General features: G+C 41.1%; 3 protein-coding genes across 7 annotated transcripts; 2 read left to right on the top strand and 1 right to left on the bottom strand.

The window, feature by feature from the left end:
• Positions 1-8: 8 nt before the first annotated feature.
• Positions 9-5109, bottom strand: napsa (napsin A aspartic peptidase). The gene is made up of 9 exons (XM_063903243.1): positions 4894-5109; positions 4433-4589; positions 3857-3980; positions 3639-3757; positions 2771-2970; positions 2514-2636; positions 2025-2169; positions 1804-1902; positions 9-752 (listed from the first exon to the last, which is right to left on the bottom strand). The coding sequence occupies exons 1-9, from the start codon at positions 4959-4961 to the stop codon at positions 591-593; spliced, it is 1197 nt and encodes a 398-aa protein (XP_063759313.1). The 5' UTR covers positions 4962-5109; the 3' UTR covers positions 9-590.
• A 1411-nt stretch (positions 5110-6520) lies between these two features.
• On the top strand, positions 6521-16665 carry LOC134877639 (uncharacterized). Of its 5 annotated transcripts, none has more exons than XM_063903220.1 (18): positions 6521-6628; positions 6902-7084; positions 8843-8941; positions 9298-9384; positions 9600-9686; positions 10394-10480; positions 11068-11154; positions 11852-11935; positions 12119-12256; positions 12346-12495; positions 13178-13285; positions 13437-13517; positions 13628-13714; positions 14548-14688; positions 14793-14867; positions 14959-14998; positions 15244-15298; positions 15732-16665. In XM_063903220.1, exons 2-18 carry the CDS (start codon positions 7067-7069, stop codon positions 16471-16473), a joined length of 2166 nt encoding a protein of 721 aa, XP_063759290.1. In that variant the 5' UTR covers positions 6521-6628; positions 6902-7066; the 3' UTR covers positions 16474-16665. The 5 variants fall into 5 exon arrangements, with proteins under 5 accessions (XP_063759290.1, XP_063759289.1, XP_063759291.1 ...); XM_063903219.1 differs by having other exon boundaries at positions 13178-13291; XM_063903221.1 differs by lacking the exon at positions 9600-9686 and having other exon boundaries at positions 13178-13291.
• A 1825-nt stretch (positions 16666-18490) lies between these two features.
• Positions 18491-20372, top strand: atf4b (activating transcription factor 4b). Its single transcript, XM_063903238.1, is given in 3 exon segments — positions 18491-18696; positions 18699-18947; positions 19108-20372. Coding segments are annotated over 3 exon segments (1311 nt in total). The 5' UTR covers positions 18491-18587; the 3' UTR covers positions 20061-20372.
• The last annotated feature ends 2671 nt before the right edge of the window (positions 20373-23043 follow it).

The raw sequence follows: 23043 nt of genomic DNA, 5'->3' as shown, positions 1-23043 counted from the left end.
AAAATTGGTAAATATTTCATGTTTAATTCAGTGATATTTGGTTTTAAAAATTCACATAGCAAGAGAAACATCCTGAGATACCGTAACTGTACAAAATAGTCCTAATTATAACATCCATTATAAGGCTTTGGTAGCTGGAAATGTGGTTGGGGAGTGTCAGGAATTACAATTTAGTTGCATTTGTTCCCCCTTATTGCAAATAAATGCATCAAATTGCAAAGCTCTGGCTGCCATTTCAAAAGATAGAGTTAACCCAGAAAAACAATCTCACAGATCAGATGGTTTGGGAAGCGGTCCCTTTGTTCAGCGACTCAGACATCTATACTTTATGCTAACGTGTTGAAATGGCTAATGTAGCATCACTCATAAGCAGTCAGTTATTCATTATTGTAAGCAGATCTGAACTATCAAAATAAGGTGGGCAGCCAGGGGTAGCAGCAATATCAAACACTTCATTCTTGCCATTGAAATAAAGCAACATTGATGCAGAAATTCAGCTTTGCTTGGTGCCACTTTGAAAGTAAAGTAAAGCTTGAAATGAGAAGAAGTGCAACATATTTCAGACACGGGGGGGGGGGGGGGTCAGGGAGCTACTTGGCGGGGGCGAATCCGACTCGATCGGCGTTCCTGTCGAACACGGTGTAGTACTTCCCGATGAAAACATCTCCCAGGATCCACAGGGGCCCTGCGGGGGGCGGGATGTCCATCGCCATGAAGCCTGACAGACAGATGACCTGACCCATCTGAGACTCCTGCAGCAGAAGCAAACATATTGTTGTTGCATTTCAAAACTGTTTATGAAATATGATGCTTTGGTACAAACACAATAGTTTACCCGACAATATATACTGGGAGCGATTCCATTAACTGAAGATAGATAACTAATTGGAAACTACTATGGATTGTTGAGATTACAAGTTATTTTTGGGGGGCTTTTTGCCTTTAATCGGATAGGACAGTGGAGAGTGACAGGAAAGTGGAAGAAAGAGTCGGGGTGGGATCCGGAAAGGACCACGGGTCGGGAATCGAACCCGGGTCGCCGGCGTACGGTGCAGTTGCCCCAGCCAGTTGCGCCACGGCCGGGGGAGATTACACCTTTCTTAATTGAATACCGTTTATAATAAGTGGACTTTCCAGATTATAAAAGACACTCAAGTTCCCTTGAATTGTAACAGTAAGCTCTAATTACTTTTACTGGAATAAAGCATCTGAATACTTGACTGATGTTAGAAAAATCTCACTCAATACCAGCTTGAGCCTCAAACAGCATGCATGAATTCATTATCCATGCAAGTATGTAAAAGTCATCACATACACAGCATATGGTACAACCATTTCCTTGGTCCTTAATATGCTTAAATACAAGACAGGGTGTTTCACAGTCACGAGGACGAGGAATACCGGTTCAAAGCAGTATACAACGCTTTGTTCAGATAAGTTGAGGCTATCTCTCCTGGCTGAATCATCATGGTAATCGTTGTCACATAGCTATGAAATGAGTGTCAATGTGTCATGCTTCTCTTCTAGGTAAACATACATTTTATCATGTCCCGGCAAGATTACATTCAGTATTTCCCCAACACTTCACTACCGGGGTTAGCGTCGGTTTAATTTACTCTACCTGCACCGCACATGTTCAATTAGGGGAGACTTATTGGTGCGTTTGATAATACAGTAACAATGGAGCTCTATGGCAAAGAGGAAGAAGCAACAGTAGGCTTCTGCTACAGAACAAGTAAATTAAAGTAAAGCCATTACTGGTTGTGGTAGATCATGGGATGTGTTGAATAATAGGTAACCTACCTTCATGACATAGTCCTCTCCCGTCAGGTTATACATCTTCCCTCCGATGTTGAAGGAGATGACGGGGAGAGATGGGATCCTCTTACAGTCGATCCAGTACTAAAGAGGAGAGGAGAATATACTCAAATTCATCAATCCCTCCAGAGATGATTTCAAGAATTACACCTGGAATAGAAGAGTGCAACATAGGCGTCACATCTTCTGTCTAATATCAGCTCTACCTCTCCCATCAGCAGGGGCAGAGCTCCGATGGCCTTCTGCAGCGCTCTGACTTCAGCTTTAGGACCCACGATGAGGGACGTTCCCGTGTCGACGATCGCCTGGCAACCGCCTTTGCAGACAGTCAGCTGGTCACCAACTCCAACTCTGCAGGGGGAGAGGGGGAGCAGGAGAGAGACACAAGGTTGATCTGTTTAGAAATGTGTTGTCATGCTACAGAAAACATTATCCACCATTTTTAACCAATCCACATGCAAAGGACTGCAGTAAAAATGTATCAGAGATTAAGGAATGAATGATTTGTGCATCGTCATGGTTATTTTGAGAGTCCTTCACATTGGAGAATTACTGTTCAGAAGTTAATGTCGGAATACTATTTTCAGGTACCAGCTAAAAACTAGCAAACACCAGAAGTGAGAACAGGATGCGAGTCAACCTCCTCTACACTATTTCCTTGTTAGAAATTAAGCAACAAAAAGGTCCCTTCTCACCCGCTCATCTCGATCTGCCAGTAGGCCTTTCGTGTGACATTAACATAGTGCAGGTCTCCGGTGTAGTACTGAGGGTCTGTCCCCCCCAGAATCAGCTCTCCACCTACTGCTGCTTTTGGGTCTCTAAGTGAAAGGGTGGACAGAAGCACAACTCATCACTGTCATAAAACACAACATTTGCAAACTTATTTTAAAATGGTAATACTTCTCAAGGTAAATGATGCTCGTTTTAGATGCTTCCCCTGTCAGGCTCAAACCTGCTAATGTAGAAAGAGAAAATGTTCTCGGGCAGCAGCTTGGCAGCCATGGCCGTGTCGAACACCGGGGTGACATTAGCGACTGATATGGAGGGGTAGGCCATGCCCAGGACCCCGTCGAACCGAGCCACTGCAAACGTGATGCCAGGCTGCTTCACCGCCTCACCAAACTGCTGGTTCTGGACAGGCAGACCTGCAACCTGCAAGGAGACAGCCATTAATGCAAATAGAAAACAAAGTCTCACACACAAGATAGAGAGAGATGGAGTAACAATGTGGGGAAGTTGGACAAAAGATTACTTGCTGCTATGCTTAGGGTTGGTAGGGAAGTCTGCAGGAATCAAAAAGCAAATGTATTTTTCTTTAAAAAAAAAGGGGCCCTATTGTGTTCATGATCATATTTATATTTAGTCTCTCCACTGGGACATGTCTCCATGTTTTAATGTTCAAAAAGCTCTTTATGTGTCTCACACTGCCTGTGCTGCAGCACCTCTTTTCACCCTCTGTCTGAAACGAGAGCTCAGTCTGCTCTGATTGGCTATCTGGCCGGGTCTGTGTCTTGATTGGTCGGGCGCCTACAGATGTCCCGCCTCTTAGCCTATCATGTACAATGTGTTGGAGCGCTAGCCAATAGGAACTTGAGTGTTACACCAAGTGATGTCACGATGGACTTTCGGGCTCCCATAACAACGAGGAAAGCCAAACTTTTTTTAATTTGCACAAACTACATTCACTGCAACAATACAAAGCCTTTGTAGAAATTTGGCAAAGTTTCCATTGAATGAAATTATAGGAATGGCGTGACCACCAGAATTGAGGAATGCAGTCAAACAGAAGCGCTGTATGAGTGAGCGCTGAGTGTACTCACAGAGACCGTGTCCCCGCTGATGAAACCAGACAAGCTGCCTCTGCCGTACCGGATAGAGAATGCGGTGCCATTCTTAACGAACGTGCTCGACTTCTTTGAGTTGTAACGATGATGAACCCCTAATGAGAGGAGACAGTGGTTTATAATGAGAACATACAGATTTCAACAGATACACTTATAAAGAAAGCACGCTGAATGAGTCAGTCCCCCAAACTCACAGCAGGCCAAGTCGAAAAAGGAGCAGTGGATGGAGGGAACCCAGAGGTTGGAGGAGCCGGTGTCAAACAGCACCGTGAAGTCCTGAGGAGGGGACCCGATGCTGATCAGACCAAAGTACTGCGCCTAAAGAGAGAGGGTAGAGAACAATGAGAGCTGCTGTGAAACCACCACAACATCAGAAGGATTAATAATATTGACTGTAAGTTTAAAACAGGTGCATTTGATCAGTGAGAAAAGCTAATTGTAACTTAAAATATGATAAAGGTTTTCACTCAGCTCCTTAAAACTGAAAAGTGCTGTTTATAAAGCCTCAATAGAGCCATGATCTGAGAGTTGATGACAGTTAGAAGTTATCCCCTTTGTTTGCATTTGTTCCAGTCAATTGAATGCATAAAATACATTTAAAAAGAAAAGACAGGGAAATAAAACCATTTGAGGTCAACCCACTGTTCTTACCCACAGGGACGTATGAACCTTTTGAACTTCCTGAAATAAGACCTCACTCACTCACACTAAACCTCCAGTAGTTGGAGGGGAGAGGAATCATGCATTATAATGTACTGTGGTTTACGCACGTCCATGAAGTTGGTCAGCCTCTCTACGGGCAATTTGGGGGAGGGATCGCTCTCCAGCGCTCCGTTGCTCGTCGCTAAAGCTCGCAGCTCCTGCAGGGACAGCTTCCCATTGTCGCTCATCAGGCGGCGCAGGCTCCTGGTTTTATGAAGAGGAACTCTGAAATGAAATATTATTAGATGAAATGCACCGGAAAAACCCATGCTAGTGCGTCAAGCTTCCTGGAACAGAGCAAACACAAATGTACAAACTATGTATAAACAACATTTACTGGTTTAATTTTAGCAGGTTTTAAACACTGATTGGGAACACGTGTGGCTTCTAGAACCAAACAAGGAAGTTAACACAAACCTGCATTAACTTTCACTCAAAGGTGCCTGTCGCTATTAACTAATAAGTTAGATGTCAATGTTATTTTAGTCTCTTTTAATGCTAAAAACATCAGCTGATAAACAGTATTTACCTGAATATGGCGACGCTTTGTGTTACCAGCAGCGCCGCGATGACATAAAACATCTCCAGCCTTGCCATTTCTGTCCGGGTATTAAAATATCAAACACTTCTGAATTATTTCCGCAACTGAACGCCACAAAAACACTACACTATTTGAACTGACGCAGAAACACGAGTGGAAGCGCTTCGGCCATTTCCGCCTTTACTCGGTTCCCCCCGTAATGCGGCTCAGTGATTGGCTGAAAATAATCAGTGGGGCCTTTTAATTGGTGGAGGAGGATGGCCATCATGTGGCATTACCAACCGGTGCTCTCGATCACGAGTTGTATTGTGAGTGTCAAATGAGAGGCACATAGGAGCACATTGTGTTCATTTTAGAAACTTCAGCAGTTTACTGAAAAACTTTACCTAGAAAATCACACAGACTGCGTACAGATAAGTTCAGTAACCAAACAAATGTGGAAGTGCTTTTAATGTCGGACATCTTGCAGTTTTGGTAAATAATGACTTGTATTTGGGAAGCCTAATGAATGAGTACGCTTTGCATCACTCCCTAATATCATTAAAGAGGTACTCCAGTGGAGAAAGGTTGCACTTGGGTATTTAAAATAGTGGATAAAACCTACAATTAAAACACTGGGTCCCCTTTTTTCTGTAGATGTATAAAGAAAATGACCTTATTTGACCCATTATATTCAGCTTGGATTTGGAGACAGTTTTTAGCAGCAACCATGCCTTTGCACATTTGGGACTATATAGTAAGGGAACGTCTCACAAATGTTTTCTGAGTTTAGGGTTTTGAGGCTGTGACTTAAGACTAAGTCAGGCCATTGTACCATTGTTTCTTTTTTAAGTCAAAGTCCACCAGTTGATGTACTCCTTTAAAGATTAGTTGTGTCAATTTCAAAGCTAAGACCACCTCAGTACTATGGCTGCATGTCATACCTCCTCTCTGTTTAGTATTTGTTTGTTTCCTGTCTCTTATTCTGTCAATAAATGAAGAAAATAGTAACCAGCAGCTGGCTAGCTTAGACAGGAAAGTGGGAGAAAGTGACAGCATATTAACATATTTAAAGATCACTAAAATGTTTTATCTTGTTTGTTTAATCAGTACACAAACACAACATTTAAAAATGACAGATCCCTGTTTTAAAGGTGGTGTTGTGTGCTTTAAAATGTATTAACACATGTCAAATAGTTAACTTTGGAGGTGCTTGTAGATGGATTTTATAACCTTTGCATTGAGCCAGGCTACCTTATTTCCTGAAGTCCTTATGCTAAGCTATGCTTGTCTAAAGCTTGCTCCAGCTTCCTCTACTGGTGTGGTATCAACTTCTCATCTAACTTACAGTAAGATATCAAAAAGGTCTTTCCCTAAATGTCTAAGTATTTTAAGATAAGGCAAAAATATTTCAGGTACTGAGTCACGTTCTCAAGCACTCAGTGGACACATGCCATTATGAATAATCAAACAACAGTTTTCAAATCCAAACTACAGCTGATTATATTGCAAGATGAGTCACCCAAGCCGCCTCTCAACACATTGCCCTTTCTGCAGACTGATCAAACAAAGCGTGAAGGTATTTCACTTGGCTTGTTATACAAGTTTTAGATTAAATGCCCTACACAGGAAACACAAACACTTGAACATAAAGACTGACATTCGCACAAAAAACCCATACGCCATCTATCATCATCAGTCAGACCTCGAGCTGTTGACAAAAGAAAAGGGGGTCCCTCACATGGTGAGCCATTAAACGCTGGGGTTAAGACTTGGTGTTTGGTTAAGGTGAAGTAAAACAAGGTTAGCTTTTAGCGTGTATCAGTGATGGTTAAGTAAACCTCAGGGAATAAATCAATGGAATATCCTCATAACTCATGGTGAGGATTTCTGTGTGTGTATCCATTTCAGTGTTTACATATTTTGAACTTCTCCCCACTGGTTTTTATGTCAATTCGGAAATTTCACAAAATGAGGATCCTCCCACACCTTTTTTTTCTCCTTTGTGACGCTGCAGGAAAATCACACCTTTGGGCATTTTAAGTCTTGACAACATTGAGAGAAGCATTTAAGGAATCTGCTGCCTGACGACAATGAAGACATGTTAACGCACGGGAGAATCCTTCAGCCATTTCTCTCTCTGGATGTAAAGGATAAATGAGAGACGGAGGACTGATACCAGATGAAGTCGAACATGATGGTAAGAATCAGCTTTTTTTCTTAAATATTTATTTTAGAAAAGAGTTAGACCTGAAGGATACATGCCAGAGACAAATTCTCATTTATATGGGTGTAGCTGGTTTCACCCTGCTTCTCCTTTCACTGTCATTCAGGTATTGAGGTTGACTCCTTGTGTGGCATGAAGTGATGGAATGTAACTAAAAGTACCAAAAGTACTCATTATGCAGAATATATTACTTCAGAAAAACCCTTATAACATCTCTCGATTTGTTATCATTAGAAATATAATCAAACAGAGGTTGTATTTGGTTTTAGTATTTAGTAATGTGCAGGTTTGGACTATTAATGCAAAAATATAACTCAACTCTTATAAAGTTATAATATCACTGGAACTTTTGGATTATTAACTAAATTGACACATTTTGCAACTCGTATATAATAATACATGTTATTTATATAATGCTTTTCCTGATGATCAAAGCGCTTTACCAGCAAGTAAAGAAAAATAACAACAAAAAGAAAAAGTGCTAAGCTATGAAGGTGGAAACGGGGTTGGGGGGTGTTAGAGGAAAAGATGAGTTTTGAGGGCTTTTTTTTATGTATATGGGGGAAAATTCTTCTTTGTTTAACTCAGATAACATGATGCTTTTTTGGGGGGGAAATGGGAAATTCTGAGCAAGATGTATTTTAGATTTCGGCCTTTAAGGAGAATTTGAAACCAATATTTGTTATGATAGTAAGATTTCAAATGAAGGCCTTTTATTTGCTGCTGGGTATTTTCACACTGTGGTATTGTTAGTTTTAGTACAAGATGTGACTGCTGATTGCATGTAACACCAACTCACTGAATAAGTTACCACTCTTGATCTATTTACTATTTATTACGATGGAAACTAAACTAGCAGATACCTTGCATCAAATATTAGACCACCCTTTAATAAAACAAACTAATGATAGGAACATGTGAACACAGCAGTGCATGTTGGCGCGCATATTGTATGAACAGAATTTGTGTCTTATAAAAGATTGAGAAGGACACTGAGAAGCATTTATTATACTGCAGTTGAATTTACCTGTGCTGCAAACCTTCCCATCAGGAATGCTCTCTTATTTTTGTAAACAAGCTAGTTTTCTTTGGCTATTTCACATTACATTTCAGTCAAATTGTTGTCTTTGGCTCATGGACGGTGCTTGGATGTCATCCCATAATTGCATGTCCTAGGACCAATTCACTTGTCTGGCAACAATTCTTAAGAAGAAATTACATTTGTGATCCTGCATAATGGGTCGGACACAAACATACGTATACTTTCGTGAAGAATAAGATTTACAGCAACAAAGATAAACAACAGTGCGTTTAATATTTAATATTGCTCATAAACTGGAACAACTACAGCTACGTTAGACCTTTTCCATTCCCTTTTGACCTGTCGTAGTAGGAAGGACAGTTGTAGAACTAACAATCTTACAGAGTTGAGATGACAATTAACAAATCCAGGACTATGAAATTAAACAAGCTATGATGTCGTTTAAACTTGTTTTTATATTTTCTTTCTTGATGAACTTTATTTATTAATGAATTCACAAATTCTGAACATGTTTCTACCAAACACTGGCTTATTAACCTGGTAGAGGGAGACTTAATATGTGTCATTTGATCTAATACATTTTAGATCACTTGTAAATGTAATACCATGGTTGGCTTGTTTGGCAGCCAATGCTCTTATTTTATTGTTCTAATATTAGCCAGTTAATTTCTGTCCCTTTAAACCCATAGCCGCCCAAATCCCCCAGGACAAAGTACTTGATGAAGTCTTCTATCAGTGCCTCCTGTGACATCACACAGCCGACCTACGAAGACTCGGATGCACCGATGGTAAACACCTGTTGAAACAATGGTCCATCTTGCTGAATTGATTGTGGTGTTTCTGCTAAGACCGTTTCCATACGTGAATAATATATAATTAATCTACCCCCTGATTCAGAAATTGTATGAATTCTTCCTTGACCTTTCCCCCAGAGCTTTTGGTAAACAAAAAGGCTTACGGGACCTGAATCAGACAGGAAACATGGTTCTTCCTCATGATGTTATCATGTCAAAGGAAGTGACAGCTCATGATGCAGTGCATGGCATCATTTAAAAACAAATGATTGGTAGTTTGACAGGCTTTGCTCTTGTTTCAATAGTTCTAATATAAGACTATTTGTTTCTGTCGCTAATAAACCCCATAGGCGCCCAAACCTTCAAGTCCAACCCCCACCCTCACCAGCTCTAATGACGTCAAACAGTCGGACTACGAAGACCTGGATGCTCCAATGGTAAACACAAGTTCCTGTTTGAACAGTTGGAGGCAGAATTCATGCATTCTATGGTATCTTTGCACATTGCTGAGAAACACAGCATGGGTTACCACACAGAAAACAAGAAGGGCACTTCGAGTTTTTTGATTGGCATCTGGTTGTTTGGCAAGCATTGCTCTTTTTAATAGTTCCAATATTAGGCACTTAAATTCTGTCACTATTAAACCCCATAGGCGCCCAAACCTTCAAGTCCAACATCTACCCTCACCAGGTCTAATGACGTCCCACAGTCGGCCTACGAAGTCCTGGATGCACCTATGGTAAATTTGAGTTCTTATTTAAACAGTTGTCAATCTGAATGCATTAATTGGTGAATAGGGTTGTGTGGTTGCTGCTGGCGTTTTTAAAGATTAATAAACTCATTTGCTTCAAACACAATACTAAAAGGGCTCTCAGAGGGAGAAGACCTCCTCCAAGGCCACTTCTATAAGTTGAATTCATATTTGATCTGCTCAGAAATGAAGTGAGTTGTTCATGGCCCATGCTGCACCCTCCCACCAAGTTTTTAAAACATGTAGAAAGTTTGTCTGTAATCCTACTGACAACAAACCAACCCAACCAAAAAAACAACTTCCTTGTCAGAGTTAATAATAACAAGGGGTCAACAGAGTTTGAGCAGTAAATGTTTGCCCCCAAAGCACAATCAGGATCTGAAAACCTAAAATGAATTAATGCATACTTCTGGTAAACTTGCTGATAGACAGATAAACATCCTATTTTTGTGAGAGATAGCACACATCACTATCCTGCTTATGTTTTCAGGAACACAAACGAGTTACTGGAACTGATTCAGACAAATATATATAGTTCTTCCTCATGATGTTATCATGTCAAAGGAAGCGGCAGCTCAGTAATGCAGTGCATGGCACCATTTAAAAACAAATGATTGGTTGTTTGACAGGCTTTGCTCTTGTTTCAATAGTTCTAATATAAGACTATTTGTTTCTGTCACTATTAAACCCCATAGGCGCCCAAACCTACAAGTCCAGCATCTACCCTCACCAGGTCTAATGACGTCCCACAGTCGGCCTACGAAGTCCCAGATGCACCTATGGTAAATTTGAGTTCTTATTTAAACAGTTGTCAATCTGAATGCATTAATTGGTGAATAGGGTTGTGTGGTTGCTGCTGGTGTTTTTAAAGATTAATAAGCTCATTTGCTTCAAACACAATACTAAAAGGGCTCTCGGAGGGAGAAGACCTCCTCCAGGGCCACTTCTATAAGTTGAATTCATATTTGATCTGCTCAGAAATGAAGTGAGTTGTTCATGGCCCATGCTGCACCCTCCCACCAAGTTTTTAAAACATGTGGATAGTTCGTCTGTAATCCTGCTGACAACCAACCAACCCAACCAATAATATCAAGGGGTCAACAGAGTTTGAGCAGTAAATGTTTGCCCCCAAAGCACAATCAGGATCTGAAAACCTAAAATGAATTAATGCATACTTCTGGTAAACTTGCTGATAGACAGATAAACATCCTATTTTTGTGAGAGATAGCACACTGATTCAGACAAATACATATAGGTCTTCCTCGTTCTTCCCGTGTACTTGGACCATTTGTTGTTTCAAAGGCTTTGCTCTAAAAGTAATTGCTTTTAATATCAGAGAGTTAATTTCTCTCACTATTAAACCCTATAGGCGCCCAAACCTTCAAGTCCTACGTCTACCATCATCAACTCTAAAAACGTCCCACAGTCGGCGTATGAATACTCGGCTGCACCTAAGGTAAACTTGAATGACTTTTTTAACAGCTGTTCATCTGAATGCATGAATGGAGTGTATGTTTTTGCACATTACTAAATTCCACTCAATAGATACCATACACAATACTAAAAGGGCATTTGGAAAGGGTTAGGGTAAGGGAAATCTGCCAAGGCCATTTCCATAAGTGGATAATATTCCATGCACTCACCCTGTGATTCGGATTGGTTTAGAAGATGTGATGAGTTCTTTTTTGAGCCATGATACAATCTTCCACCAAGTTTCATGAAAATCCTGCCAGCGGTTTGTCCGTAATCCTGCTGACAACCAACCAACCCAACACTTCCTTTAAACCAATGATTGGTTCTTTGACAGGCATTGCTTTTATCTTAAACGTTATAAGATTACATGATTAATTTCTCTCACTATTAAACCCCAAAGGCACCCAAACCCTCAAGTCCAAAGTCCACCAGCTGCTTTGATGCCCCACAGTGACTTGGATCGGCTCAAAGATGTTATGAGTTCTTTCTTGGGTCATGCTACACCCTTCCACCAAGTTTCATGAAAATCCCACCAGTAGTTTATCTGTCATCCTGCTGACAACCAACAAACCCAACAGAGAACATGACTTCCTTTAAACCATTGGTTGTCTGAAAGGCTTTGCTTTTATCCTCATAATCCTAATTAGACAGTTAATTTCTCTCCCTCTTAAACCCAATAGGCGCCTAAACCCTCAAGTCCAAATTCCACCATCACCAGTGCGTTTGGAGTCCCACAGGCCTCCGAAGAACTGGGAGCACCGATGGTAAACACACATTTATTTTGAAATAGTGGGCCATCTTTCTTGGTGTTTGTGCAGGTATTTTTAAGATGACATTCAGAGTGGTGTAAAAATCCTTGAGCTTTCTTGTGTAGACTTCATTATTTACCTTTGCTGTTGTCTGCAGTTCTCAAGCATTAACAGACCTGTTGATTCACTTTTTGTCAGCCTGCTGTCACAGATGGAAGCCAGTCGGAGGTTAAAGTCAAGCCTGTACCTCGTCCCAGGTCGAGAATACAACCAAAGTCCGAGCGTAACAACGACGCTGTTGACCCTGCAGACACCAGCCATACAACCGATGCAGTGGTGAGTGGGGATATACTCTCTAAGATTGACTGATGATAGCTCATATTATTTAGCATTCATTCATTTTCTACATGTTCTTCTATCCTCAGAGTTCCCAACTCAATGGACGTCCCGCAGACTTGAAGACACCTCGTCCTGTTCGTCCTCCTCCGCCGCTGAGCAAAAACTCCAGAATACCCCTAGCAACAGTCTATGGAGACAATCACTATATGATTTCACAATATGAGCCGAATGTTAGGGTATGTTACCTTTTAAAAGCCTGCTACATGTGTGTTTTGTTTCTAGATATATCACTTGCCTCAAAGGACAAGTTTGATATTTTGGGATATATTAGCTTCCTTTTTGAAAGTTTTGAGAGTCATTCTGCACGGTTGAGGTCTTTTTGTAACTGCTAGGTTGCCAGTAATAGTATGAATGAAACAAAGGAGATACAACTTTTTATCAAGTGAGCTTTAGATGCACTGGTAGGCAGGCCTTAGTACTTTTGAACATAGCCAGGCTAACTGTAATTGGAATGGTATTGATTTTTTCATCCAACTTTCTGCAAAATGGCTACTGTTCTGCCAAACTTTGAACTCTATCTACAGTCAAACATACATGTGTGTTGTTGTTGTTATTTGAAGAATTACTTTTAGAATATAAATACAGCTAAACTCCTTTTATATCCTTTTTATAAATGTGCGAAACTGGTGTGAAGGGATAACTGGAGAGAATATCAGATATGTTATCTATCATATCGTCTTGGCTACTTTATCTGAGTTTATTCATAGCTTTGTTTACTTATTCACAAGGATTTTATTGTAGTGTCATGGTATTGGATTCTCCTTTCACTCTGCTTTGGCAACGCACCTTGTATTTGTGTTTTGTAATGTGCTATGCAATATTATGTAGGAACTTACTTCCTCCTTATTTCTGTGGTAGACTTCAGCTGTCAGTCCTGAGAGAAAACAATCTGCTCTGCGGCCTGCACGCCCTCCTCCTCCCTGCATCGATTATGCAAGACGGTCTACAATGAAGCTTTCATCAGTGGTAAAGGTTAACATACTACACCTCCTACATCTTATACCGCAACACTTGTTCAGCAACTTCCAGAAACATCTGAAGGCAGTTGTCCGCCCTTTAAATCACCAGTTCATGAATAATAACGTTTGTTTTTCTGTCTGTTTAATATTTATTATAGAGCTCCACTGATAAGAGTCCGCAATCCACACACTCCTACATGAGATCCATTCAACCCTCTCCAGCTGTTTCTGATGAAGAGGTGAACTCCTGCTGGATCTCAGCAAGCTGCATGATAAGAAAAGTTGTAAAACATTCAATTATTCGGTTAATTTCACCTGGATTATGTAACCATAATCGATGTGATTTCAGTTCCCAGACAAACCTGCAATTCCGCCTCGGCTCAGGGCTTCCTCTCCGCTTTGCTCTAAGTCAATGAATGAAACCCCGCCTTCACAGGTATGAGAGACACTGCAGACTACAGGTGATGAGCCGTGGTTGGACAGGTCCCAAAATAATAACAAAAGAAAAACACATGCGTTCGTCACGCTGTCATGGAAAATCACATGCGTAAGGGCTGACTGTTTATTAATGCGTTTTATGCTGTTCAGTCTGCATGGAATGCATGAACTAAGGAGCCGGTCCAAGAGCGGTTTCTGCTCTTAACAGGAAGTGAGCTCTACCCTAGTTGATTTTGCATGTGCAGATTATGAAACAATGGGCCCCTGGGAAGATCCATGCAAAAGGGCGCACCACACCATCAGACTGTATACAGTATATAAAGGTGGCAATACACTCTGATTGAGTTGTTTAGCGTGTTTTCGTTGCTGTTTTGTGCCTCTTTTTGGTCATTATGCATCCCTTTTGTGGTTATTTTGTGTCTTTGTGGTTGTTACGCATTTCTTTGTAGTCCTTTTGAATCTTGTGTAGTTGTTTTGTGTCAGTTTGTGGTTATTTGGAGCCCTTTGAAGTCTTTTGTGGTCATTTTGAGTCTTGTTGTAGGGTTACTTAACCCACTCTGTCCCCTCCTCTGGCATAAGGTCACAAAATGAGCTCCCTCCAATATTTCACCTAAAACTACAACCTTATGGTGACGTTAGAGGGAAGGCATTCGGATAAAATATCTGGCCTAAATGTCTTTATACCAAATAATGACAGAATGACACAGAAAAATGATTTCATACTTAGAGAGCAAACACACTAACATGGCTGAACATTTAGAATTCATTTCCATACCAAGATGTTGTTTCTGGAGTTGTCTGAAAGTGCTACTTCCTTCTTTATCTATACAGACCAGACCACCACCACCACCACCTTGTTTCGCTCCGCCACCCCCACCCCCACCTTCAATAGACACAGACTCAGATTCGATGTACAGTGAGATCGAGCACCGGCCCTACCTGGACGTCCTGCCAGAGGATGAAGAAAAGATAGTAAGAGAGACAACACATACTGTTTACACACGCTGATGTACTAGACAAGAGTATGCTTTCATTTATTTCTAATCCATTAATCTCTCTTTGTTTAACACTCGTAGACTCCAGACAGGCCAACGTTTCGCTACCAGAGGGACATCCCCACCTCCTGTCGGCAGAGCACAGAGGACAAAGAGGTAGGCTTTTCTAAATGGATCGCCTTCTCCACTCCTTTACCTGAAAATAAACTGCAATGTTTTTTCTTTTTTATGAATCTATTTTTCACAGGACATTTTGGGGATGTTGAGATGGTTGAAAAGAGTGTCAAGTAAGTGCAACATTTCACTTCCCACTCTTGATATGAATGAGTATGTTCTCAAATGCACTTTAAATCAGCCCTTTTTTAATATAAATGTTGTTTAGGTACAGTGTTACCTACAGCTTATTACATTGATGTCATTTGCACATTTTTGCAAGGGCATAGCGAAATCCACGAGGGTATATTCTCTATCTTGTAGAGGTCCTCTGGTATAACCTCTGATCTAATGTATGTCTGTGCTGTCACTCCAACAGAATCTGACTGCATGGCTCCGTCACTATATGGCCTCACTATTGAGGAGGAAATCAGGTAAACACACAGATACTGTCATATCAATTCCTTCTTTGCAGTAACAACGTAATTTTAGTGACATTTGTTTCCTTTTATAATATTTATGGAAACCCTAAGTGTCGTTTTTCCGAGTAAAATAATGAAAGATAGAGGAATAATTTAACATCACATTTAAAGAACTGAAATAAGATAGAAACAAATAAATAAAATAAATAATATAAATTAAATAAAAATATGTAAAATAGGAAGTTGAGTTAAAATATCAGTAAAAGTTAAAAATACAATAAAATTAATTAAAAACAAATATCTATAAAAACATCAAAAGTGAAATCCAATTAAAGATAAAGAAAAAAGTTACAATACCGATATTTATGGAAAAAATAAAACATAAGAGTTATACGTATACAGTTTATGCAGTGGAAACATATATTCTGTGTCTGTCCCTGTGCAGGTCATTCGACGAGAGAGCGATGCATGTGAAAAAGGCCCTGCGTCTCTACAACCTCCTGATGATGAAACGCTGCGACTGCATGAAGAGCATCATCACAGAGTTCAGCTCCATCTCCAACAGCCTGGACAAGATGCAGAAGAAGTCCAAAACCATGGACATCGCTGGAGGAACCACAGGCGCTGTGGGAGGAGTGACTGCAGTTCTGGGCATCGCCTTTGCTCCGATGACCATGGGGGCCTCGCTGATCGCCACAGCTGTCGGTGCTGGCATGGTGGCGTCTGCTGGGGGTATTGGGGCCCACACTGCAAAGACCAACAATAAGAAAATTGTGAATAGGATGACAGTGGAGAAACTAATGTACGACTACAAGGGAAATGTTGTTGACCCGGAGCTCTGTCTGGGTTTTATCCTCTCTGGGATGAACGAGCTGCGGAGGCACGACATCGCCAGGATCCAGAGGGCCGGAGCCCAGACCGATGCTCTGAAGGTGGCACATCTGGCCCAGACGGTGTTTAACATGAACAATGATAGGAGGTTGTCTGTTCAACACACGGGTGGGATGGCCTCTGAGAGACTGCTGCTGGCTTTTGCAAAGGATATAGATCTGTACTTCACAGAGAAGGAAGGACAGAAGCTGAAGAAGTCTATTAAGAGCAAGTTTTCCGGTAGAGTTCGTCTGCTGGCGGAAAATCTGCAGGAGGAACTGAAACAGATGATTCGCCTGTGGGAAAAGTTTGGTTGAGTCCAAAGACTTTGTGTTGGTTTGTGTGTGTGTGTGTGTGTGTGTGTGTGTGTGTGTGTGTGTGTGTGTGTGTGTGTGTGTGTGTGTGTGTGTGTGTGTGTGTGTGTGAGTGTGAGTGAGAGAGAGAAAGTTGAATGGTGTAACTGGAGATGACATGCCTTATTTACTAATTATATTTTAATTTACAAATTATATATATTTTTTACGTGTTTCTTTACTTTATATCTTGAAAAGCACTTTAACATTTGCTACAAAAATAGTTTATTATTATTATATTTGACTGCCTTTTTATTACCCATAAAATCCCACAACATGGTAAAAACACAGGATCTATCTATCTATCTATCTATCTATCTATCTATCTATCTATCTATCTATCTATCTATCTATCTATCTATCTATCTATCTATCTATCTATCTATCTATCTCTCTATCCATCTATCTATCTCTCTCTCTCTCTCTCTCTCTCTCTCTCTCTCTCTCTCTCTCTCTCTCTCTATCTATCTATCTATCTATCTATCTATCTATCTATCTATCTATCTCTCTATCTATCTATCTCTCTATCTATCTATCTATCTAGCATTAGGAAAAACTGTTAACATATGAAATTATTAATATGATAAATATATATATATTTATATATACGTATATGCGAAAATGTTGGTTACATATAATATCTACAAAGAGAACCAGTACCTGAACCAGGAATTACTTTTTCGGACGGCAGCAGAGAACTCATGGAATGTGGAAGACAAAACAATGTGGCGGAGTGATATCGTCTGCAATGCGGAAGGATACGCCCAGTCCACGCTTGATCTATATTATGCAGAGCCGCACAACCTACGCCATTTTCCCTTCAGAGCAACAACAAACATTACCACCGTCGATCATCGCTACATTTGGCGAAATGGCAGTGTGAAAGTGTGCCGCGACCCAGCAGCCGCCAACAAAACAGTGCATCCACCTAGTGCACTGAGTCACTTCAAATTCAGCAAACATGTCGTAAGTATTGTTTTATTGTTATTTTATCATATTTGGTCGATGACAGATCCGGCCTAGTGTGGCCGCGCGCTACGAGAGCGTGACGTTCCCGCTGGCGCGACGCTACATCGTATCGCATTTCAATTAAGAACGATTGCGACACTTTTAATTGAGATTTACTTTATCTAAATCGTCGAACTGCTAGATGGATAACCTAATAGGATTATCTACTGGGCTGACGCAACACATGCCATGCGTTAAAGTTATATTTTGTTTCTTAAGCTCAGGAACTAGACCATTTAATGTAATATAATCAAAAGGACAGAGTAGCTACTTTCTTTAAATACATATTCAGTGTTATTGTAATGGGTGTCAACGTGGCAGCTGGGAAATGGTTTATTTCCTCTTTGTGTGTTAAAATGGCGGCTTGTAAAGGCGTATTAAGGACAAAAGTGCGTCTGGTTATAACGAGGGGGTGACGTCATATGAGGAGACCGGCTGACGTCAGAGTCACAAGACTGAGAGCTCAGTGGAAAGATGTGAAGCACTGCAGGGAGGGTGGCAGTGTTGAGCCAAAATTGGACAGAATCATATTTTTTACAGTTTAAAATCACATTATTATTATTGCTATTATTATTATTATGATTTACCCAAACTTTTTTTGTGCAAATAGTTAATTTATTATTGACATTTTTAAGTCTGAATAATCCCATTTAAGAAATAAAATGTTGTCCTTAATTGTGTTTTTTAATTTATATTAAAGCTTTTTTTCTTTTTTTTTAAGACTTGTTTTTTGGCCGGAGATTAATATTATAGCGCTGATTAAAAACAATTATAATAATAAACCTTTTTATTTTTTAAGACTTATTTTGGCTTTATTCGAGATGCAGAGTTTAAAGAGGAGATTCGAGGGGATGATATGTTTGCCGGGCTCAGGAGTCGAACCACTGAGCTCTCTGGCGACCTTAGACAGGCTTTATTATGTTTCTGATGATCTGATTTTCACCACAAATGTCTTCTTTTCTCCATCCCCAGGTCCTTTTTGGAAACCCTCACCACTGCTGCTTTTGACAGCATAAAAGAGTTCGAACCCTTCCTATCACGTTCCCCTCTCGTGACCAACAACAGCCACTATGACCATGATGATGACAAACTCACAGTTTGGCCTGGAAGACATGGAGGCCCTTCTCTGGGCTCCTTCCTCTCCCATGGCTGACGCCGTCCCCTTCCCCCTTCACGCCCTGACCTCAAAGATCAACAGGAAGGAGGAGGAGGAACCTCATTGGTTGGGGACACGTCACCTGTGTCGCCCCTTACCTCCTCATCGCTGTCCACTTCCTCCTCCCCTCCTCCTTTCTACTCCCCTCCTCCCTCGCCGTCCTCCGTCCTCCTGCAGGGGGACAAAGATGGGATGGAGTCTGACCTGCTCTCCCTCCCCTGGTTGGGCCACACCGGTCACCTGAGACAGAGCTCGGTCTCAGATGACATTAAAGGTAATAATAATTATAGTAAAGCTGTATATTTTTCATACATAGAAAACAGCTCTAAGTGAACATAAGACAGACAGACAGACAATAAGGCGTTGAATTTGCTAATTAAAAGCTAAATGTGGGTTTCAGCTGTCGTTAATTCCCTGCCTTTCTGCCTCAACAGAGGATGTGTTTGGTAACTTCGACTGGATGGCAGAGAGGGTGGATCTGAGCGATTTCGACCTGGACGCTCTGATCCCCGACGAAGACCCCCCCAGCTGCCCGGAAGACCTCCTCGCCTCCCTCGACTGCCCCATGGAGCTCGACTCCCTCCCACTGCCCACTCTCTCAAATCTCCCCTCTGCTTCTCTTTCGAGTATCCCTCCCCCCCCTCCCGCCACTGTGTGCTCAGATCCTCCCGTTATTATTACACTGGATGAGCCTGAATCCTACATCGATGACCAGTATGTTCCCCTGTGTGTCCCAGAGCCTCAACAGGAGCTGGAAATCAAATCCGAGCCCACATCTCCAGGTCCTGCGTCCCCATTGGTCGATTCCCCCTCCTCCCCGGCCTACACCTTAGATCTGGGCAGTGAAGTGGACGTTTCAGAGTGCGATGTGAAGCCTATGGTGGCTCCAGTCGTCCCCCAAGTCCAGAGGATAGTGCTCTCCCTTTCCCCCACCCGAATAGTCCTGGTTTTGGCCCCCAAACAGGAAATCGGGATCGCCACTGTAACCGCCACGTCGCAGATCGTTCATTCTGCCTCCCCTCCCCCCAGACCCTCCTCCAGAAGCAGACCTTACCCAGAGTCTGCATGTCAAACCAGCCCACCACCGTCTCCCAGCGTCAAAGTCAAGTCCCAAAGTCGGGAAGGCGACGTAAAGACGTCCTTGAAAGCACCGAAGGTGAAGAAACTGAAGAAGATGGAGCAGAATAAGACGGCTGCCACGAGGTACCGGCAGAAGAAGAGGAGCGAGCAGGAAACGCTGTCCCAGGAGCACGATCGGCTGGAGAGGAAGAACTTGGAGCTGAATGAGAAAGCCGAGTCCATGGCCCGGGAGATCGAGTACCTGAAGGAGCTGATGGAGGAGGTGCGATCGGCCAGGAGTAAAAAAGATCCCGGTGCTGACCCCTAGTGGCCGGTAGAAGTGTGTAACTATGAGAAAGTGGCTCTGCAGACTTTATTACTGAGTATGTGTTCTGTCAACACAGTCTGTAATGGATCCACTTCCCTTTAATACACTGGTATTAAATATAGACGATCATGTTTAGAGTATGGAAACAAAGTATTTTCCATTCAGTATATCAACCTGTGAGTTTTTTGTAATGTATGTATCCTATTTCTGGACCCTACTAGCCTGCCAGTAAGATGTATTTTAAATAATGATGTATTAAAATGTAATCGGAACATCTGTATTTGAATCTCTTAATAAAGAGTCTTAAACATATTTCAGTCTTTGGTGTGATTCAACAATACTATGAATTCTACATGCATCATACTACATGCATGCTTATGGCATAAAGACAGTGGTGCATCCATAAACACATCGACAAAATGAACTATTTTAAAAAGAAAATATTTAAAAGAATAAAGAGAAATACTTTCAAAACTCAGTATAGTGAAATAAAGACACGTAACATACAAGCACTGTGGTTAAAAGTGGTGCATACAACACACAGGAAATAAGAAAAGGAGCAAAAATAGTTTTCTTTCAAATTGATAAAAATACAACAAGAAAACAAGTACAGTGAATATGGCAGATAAGACACTAAATGCATTAAAATAAAACAAGATTTACCTGACAGTGCAGAATCTTTACCTGAGAAGCTTTTACACATAGTGCATTTGCTTTGGTGTTTAATGGTGCGTACAGAAGCACAGTCAAATAAGGTAAAAAAACCTCCTTTTTTACAACCTATTTTTCTGGCATATAAAGATAAATGACAGGGCGTGCTATTCGTATGTAATCTATACAATCACCCTTACTTTAGGTTCAGTTTTGCATGGGTTTCAGTCTTTTCTGAGTGTAGCCGTGTCTCCAACAAAGGGTTTTTGTTCCCGGTCTGATAATACATAACAATGGACCTGTGGCTCTCCATCTGAGTTGAGAGGATAATGGAGCCCGCCTGACTGACAGCGTGCTGCAGACCCATGCATTCAATCACTGACAGTCATATGAGGTCCAAAATGCAACAGAAACATGAAGCCCTGCTTTTGCACTAACAATGCCAGTTTGGTGTGTGATAGAAATTGTGGTATGAAGCTTAAATGAAGTGTAATCTTCACAAAATGTAACTATTAATCATAGGTATCCTAACATAGTGCAACCATAGAGATAACAGATGTTTTGATTGTTTAGTTTGTGGGAGAGATAAAGACTTTGGGGATCTTCGCAGACCACTTCCATTCACAAAAACCTATATCACACACCACAGGAAAGGGAAATAGTGCCCCCTGTTTTTTAGCCGATGCTCACCAAAGCCAGTAACACACACTTCAATATTGTAGACATAACTTTGGGGTTAAGTATCTTGCCCAAGGACACTTCAACCGCTGACCCTGTGATATCTAATGTGCTAAAAGCATTTAAGAACCAATATCAAATTCCACTTAATGAGCTGGATAAAGCAACAGATTTTCCCAAGGCTTTCCCTAAGCAGATCATTCAATGAAGAAGCAATGAATGGGTAAACGTCCCAACCTTTTGATGATGAAACGCCGTACCACCAGTTTCAGATTTACTATCTTCTGACTGTGATTTCTCCCTCTGCCGATCTCTATTTCAAAGACACCAAAAGTGCATAATGTGGGCTGAAAACCCTTCATTTGTCAAAGTCTGTGGGAGAAAAGGATAGTCAGTGAGAGAGGGATAAAGAGAGTGCTGACCTCGGCACAGCTTGTATAATATTACCCCAAAAAAACAAAAGTGTTTGTGTGTGTGTTCAGCCAACAACAGGCCCTGGCTGTGCACGCTGTAATTGGTCCAGGCTTTCTTCCAGACAGCTTAGAGACAATCTTTATCTGGAGGAACGCCAGAGTCAAGATGGTGCAGAGCTACTTACAATGGGATAAACATTTCCTCCAAAACAAATAAACAGAACTTGGCTAACTTTAAACCCTTTCTCTGTAAATGCCTTCATTTTTCATGGGAACCTTTTGGCTCCAGATGACCTATAACATTACGAATCATAAACACAAGGTTTAGAAGTAAACCATCGCACTATTTGTTTACCTTGCACCTATTATACCACTCTCCATTGTTGTATCTGAGATAAAGGAGGTTAAATCAAGATGAATACCCTCTGAACTACATATTCACAAAAGACCACATCCTTTTTTCCTCATTTAAAGTAGGTTAAAACACAATGACATACAGTATAAGGCAAGCTCAACAAACCCGTACAGATTACGGCATATAGGTACCACTTAAGACTACCCTTAGAAAGAATTCATAAAGGGTCTATAATTAGGTTATTAATGAGGTTGTAAACACTTTATTAATCATTAAGAACCATTTACAAACCACTTCTAACATAGTTTTCATACATCAACACAGGCTCACTATTTGGCAAGATGACTAAGCCTTATATTGGCTACCTAGCTTACTTCATCTTCCTCATCAGCCAGCATCGTCAGTATCTGTTGTTCTCTGACTTGATTCTCCCCCCATCCGTCTTGATGTTTCTTGGCATCTGTAAGCTAAGTAGCCAATACAAGGCTTAGCATTACAGATAAATCCGGGCTCACTATTTGGCAAGCAACCAGTCCCAGTTGCTCTGTTTATTTTATAAAAGCTTATTAATGATCTATAAAGTGTTCACAACCTAATTAATACATGAATTGCAAACTATTCGTAAACCTTTTATGAGGGTAGTCTTAAGTGGTACCCATAATAATACCTACTGTGTACGAACATGCTTGGCAAGGTATAAATGTGTTTGTTAAGCTTAAAAGCTAAGTCTCAGTATCCTCATTACCTTGGTTGGTATTCTGCAGGGATGTTTGCTGACAAATCTGCCTGCTACAGCTACACCTAGTGACGATACAGCACAATTACTACTCTCACAACAGAACATGTAATAAACTGTAGATGGAGGAAGTAAATATTGCATAGGGAG

Source organism: Eleginops maclovinus, chromosome 16 (genome assembly GCF_036324505.1).
Source record: "Eleginops maclovinus isolate JMC-PN-2008 ecotype Puerto Natales chromosome 16, JC_Emac_rtc_rv5, whole genome shotgun sequence".
Lineage (NCBI taxonomy): Eukaryota > Metazoa > Chordata > Actinopteri > Perciformes > Eleginopidae > Eleginops > Eleginops maclovinus.
The sequence above is the reverse complement of the archived record's forward strand: the minus strand, read 5'-3'. Positions and strand labels throughout refer to the sequence as shown.

Excerpts from the sequence above, each read along its gene's own strand:
- LOC134877639 (XM_063903219.1), top strand. Across the intron at positions 9,385-9,599 it reads AAGACCTGGATGCTCCAATG|GCGCCCAAACCTTCAAGTCC; the intron begins GTAAACACAAGT and ends TAAACCCCATAG. Across the intron at positions 14,689-14,792 it reads CAGAGGATGAAGAAAAGATA|ACTCCAGACAGGCCAACGTT; the intron begins GTAAGAGAGACA and ends TAACACTCGTAG.
- napsa (XM_063903243.1), bottom strand. The coding sequence starts at position 4,961 with ATGGCAAGGCTGGAGATGTTTTATGTCATCGCGGCGCTGCTGGTAACA. Across the intron at positions 3,981-4,432 it reads GGCTGACCAACTTCATGGAC|GCGCAGTACTTTGGTCTGAT; the intron begins GTGCGTAAACCA and ends CTCTCTCTTTAG. Across the intron at positions 2,971-3,638 it reads TCAGCGGGGACACGGTCTCT|GTTGCAGGTCTGCCTGTCCA; the intron begins GTGAGTACACTC and ends GTCTCCTTGCAG.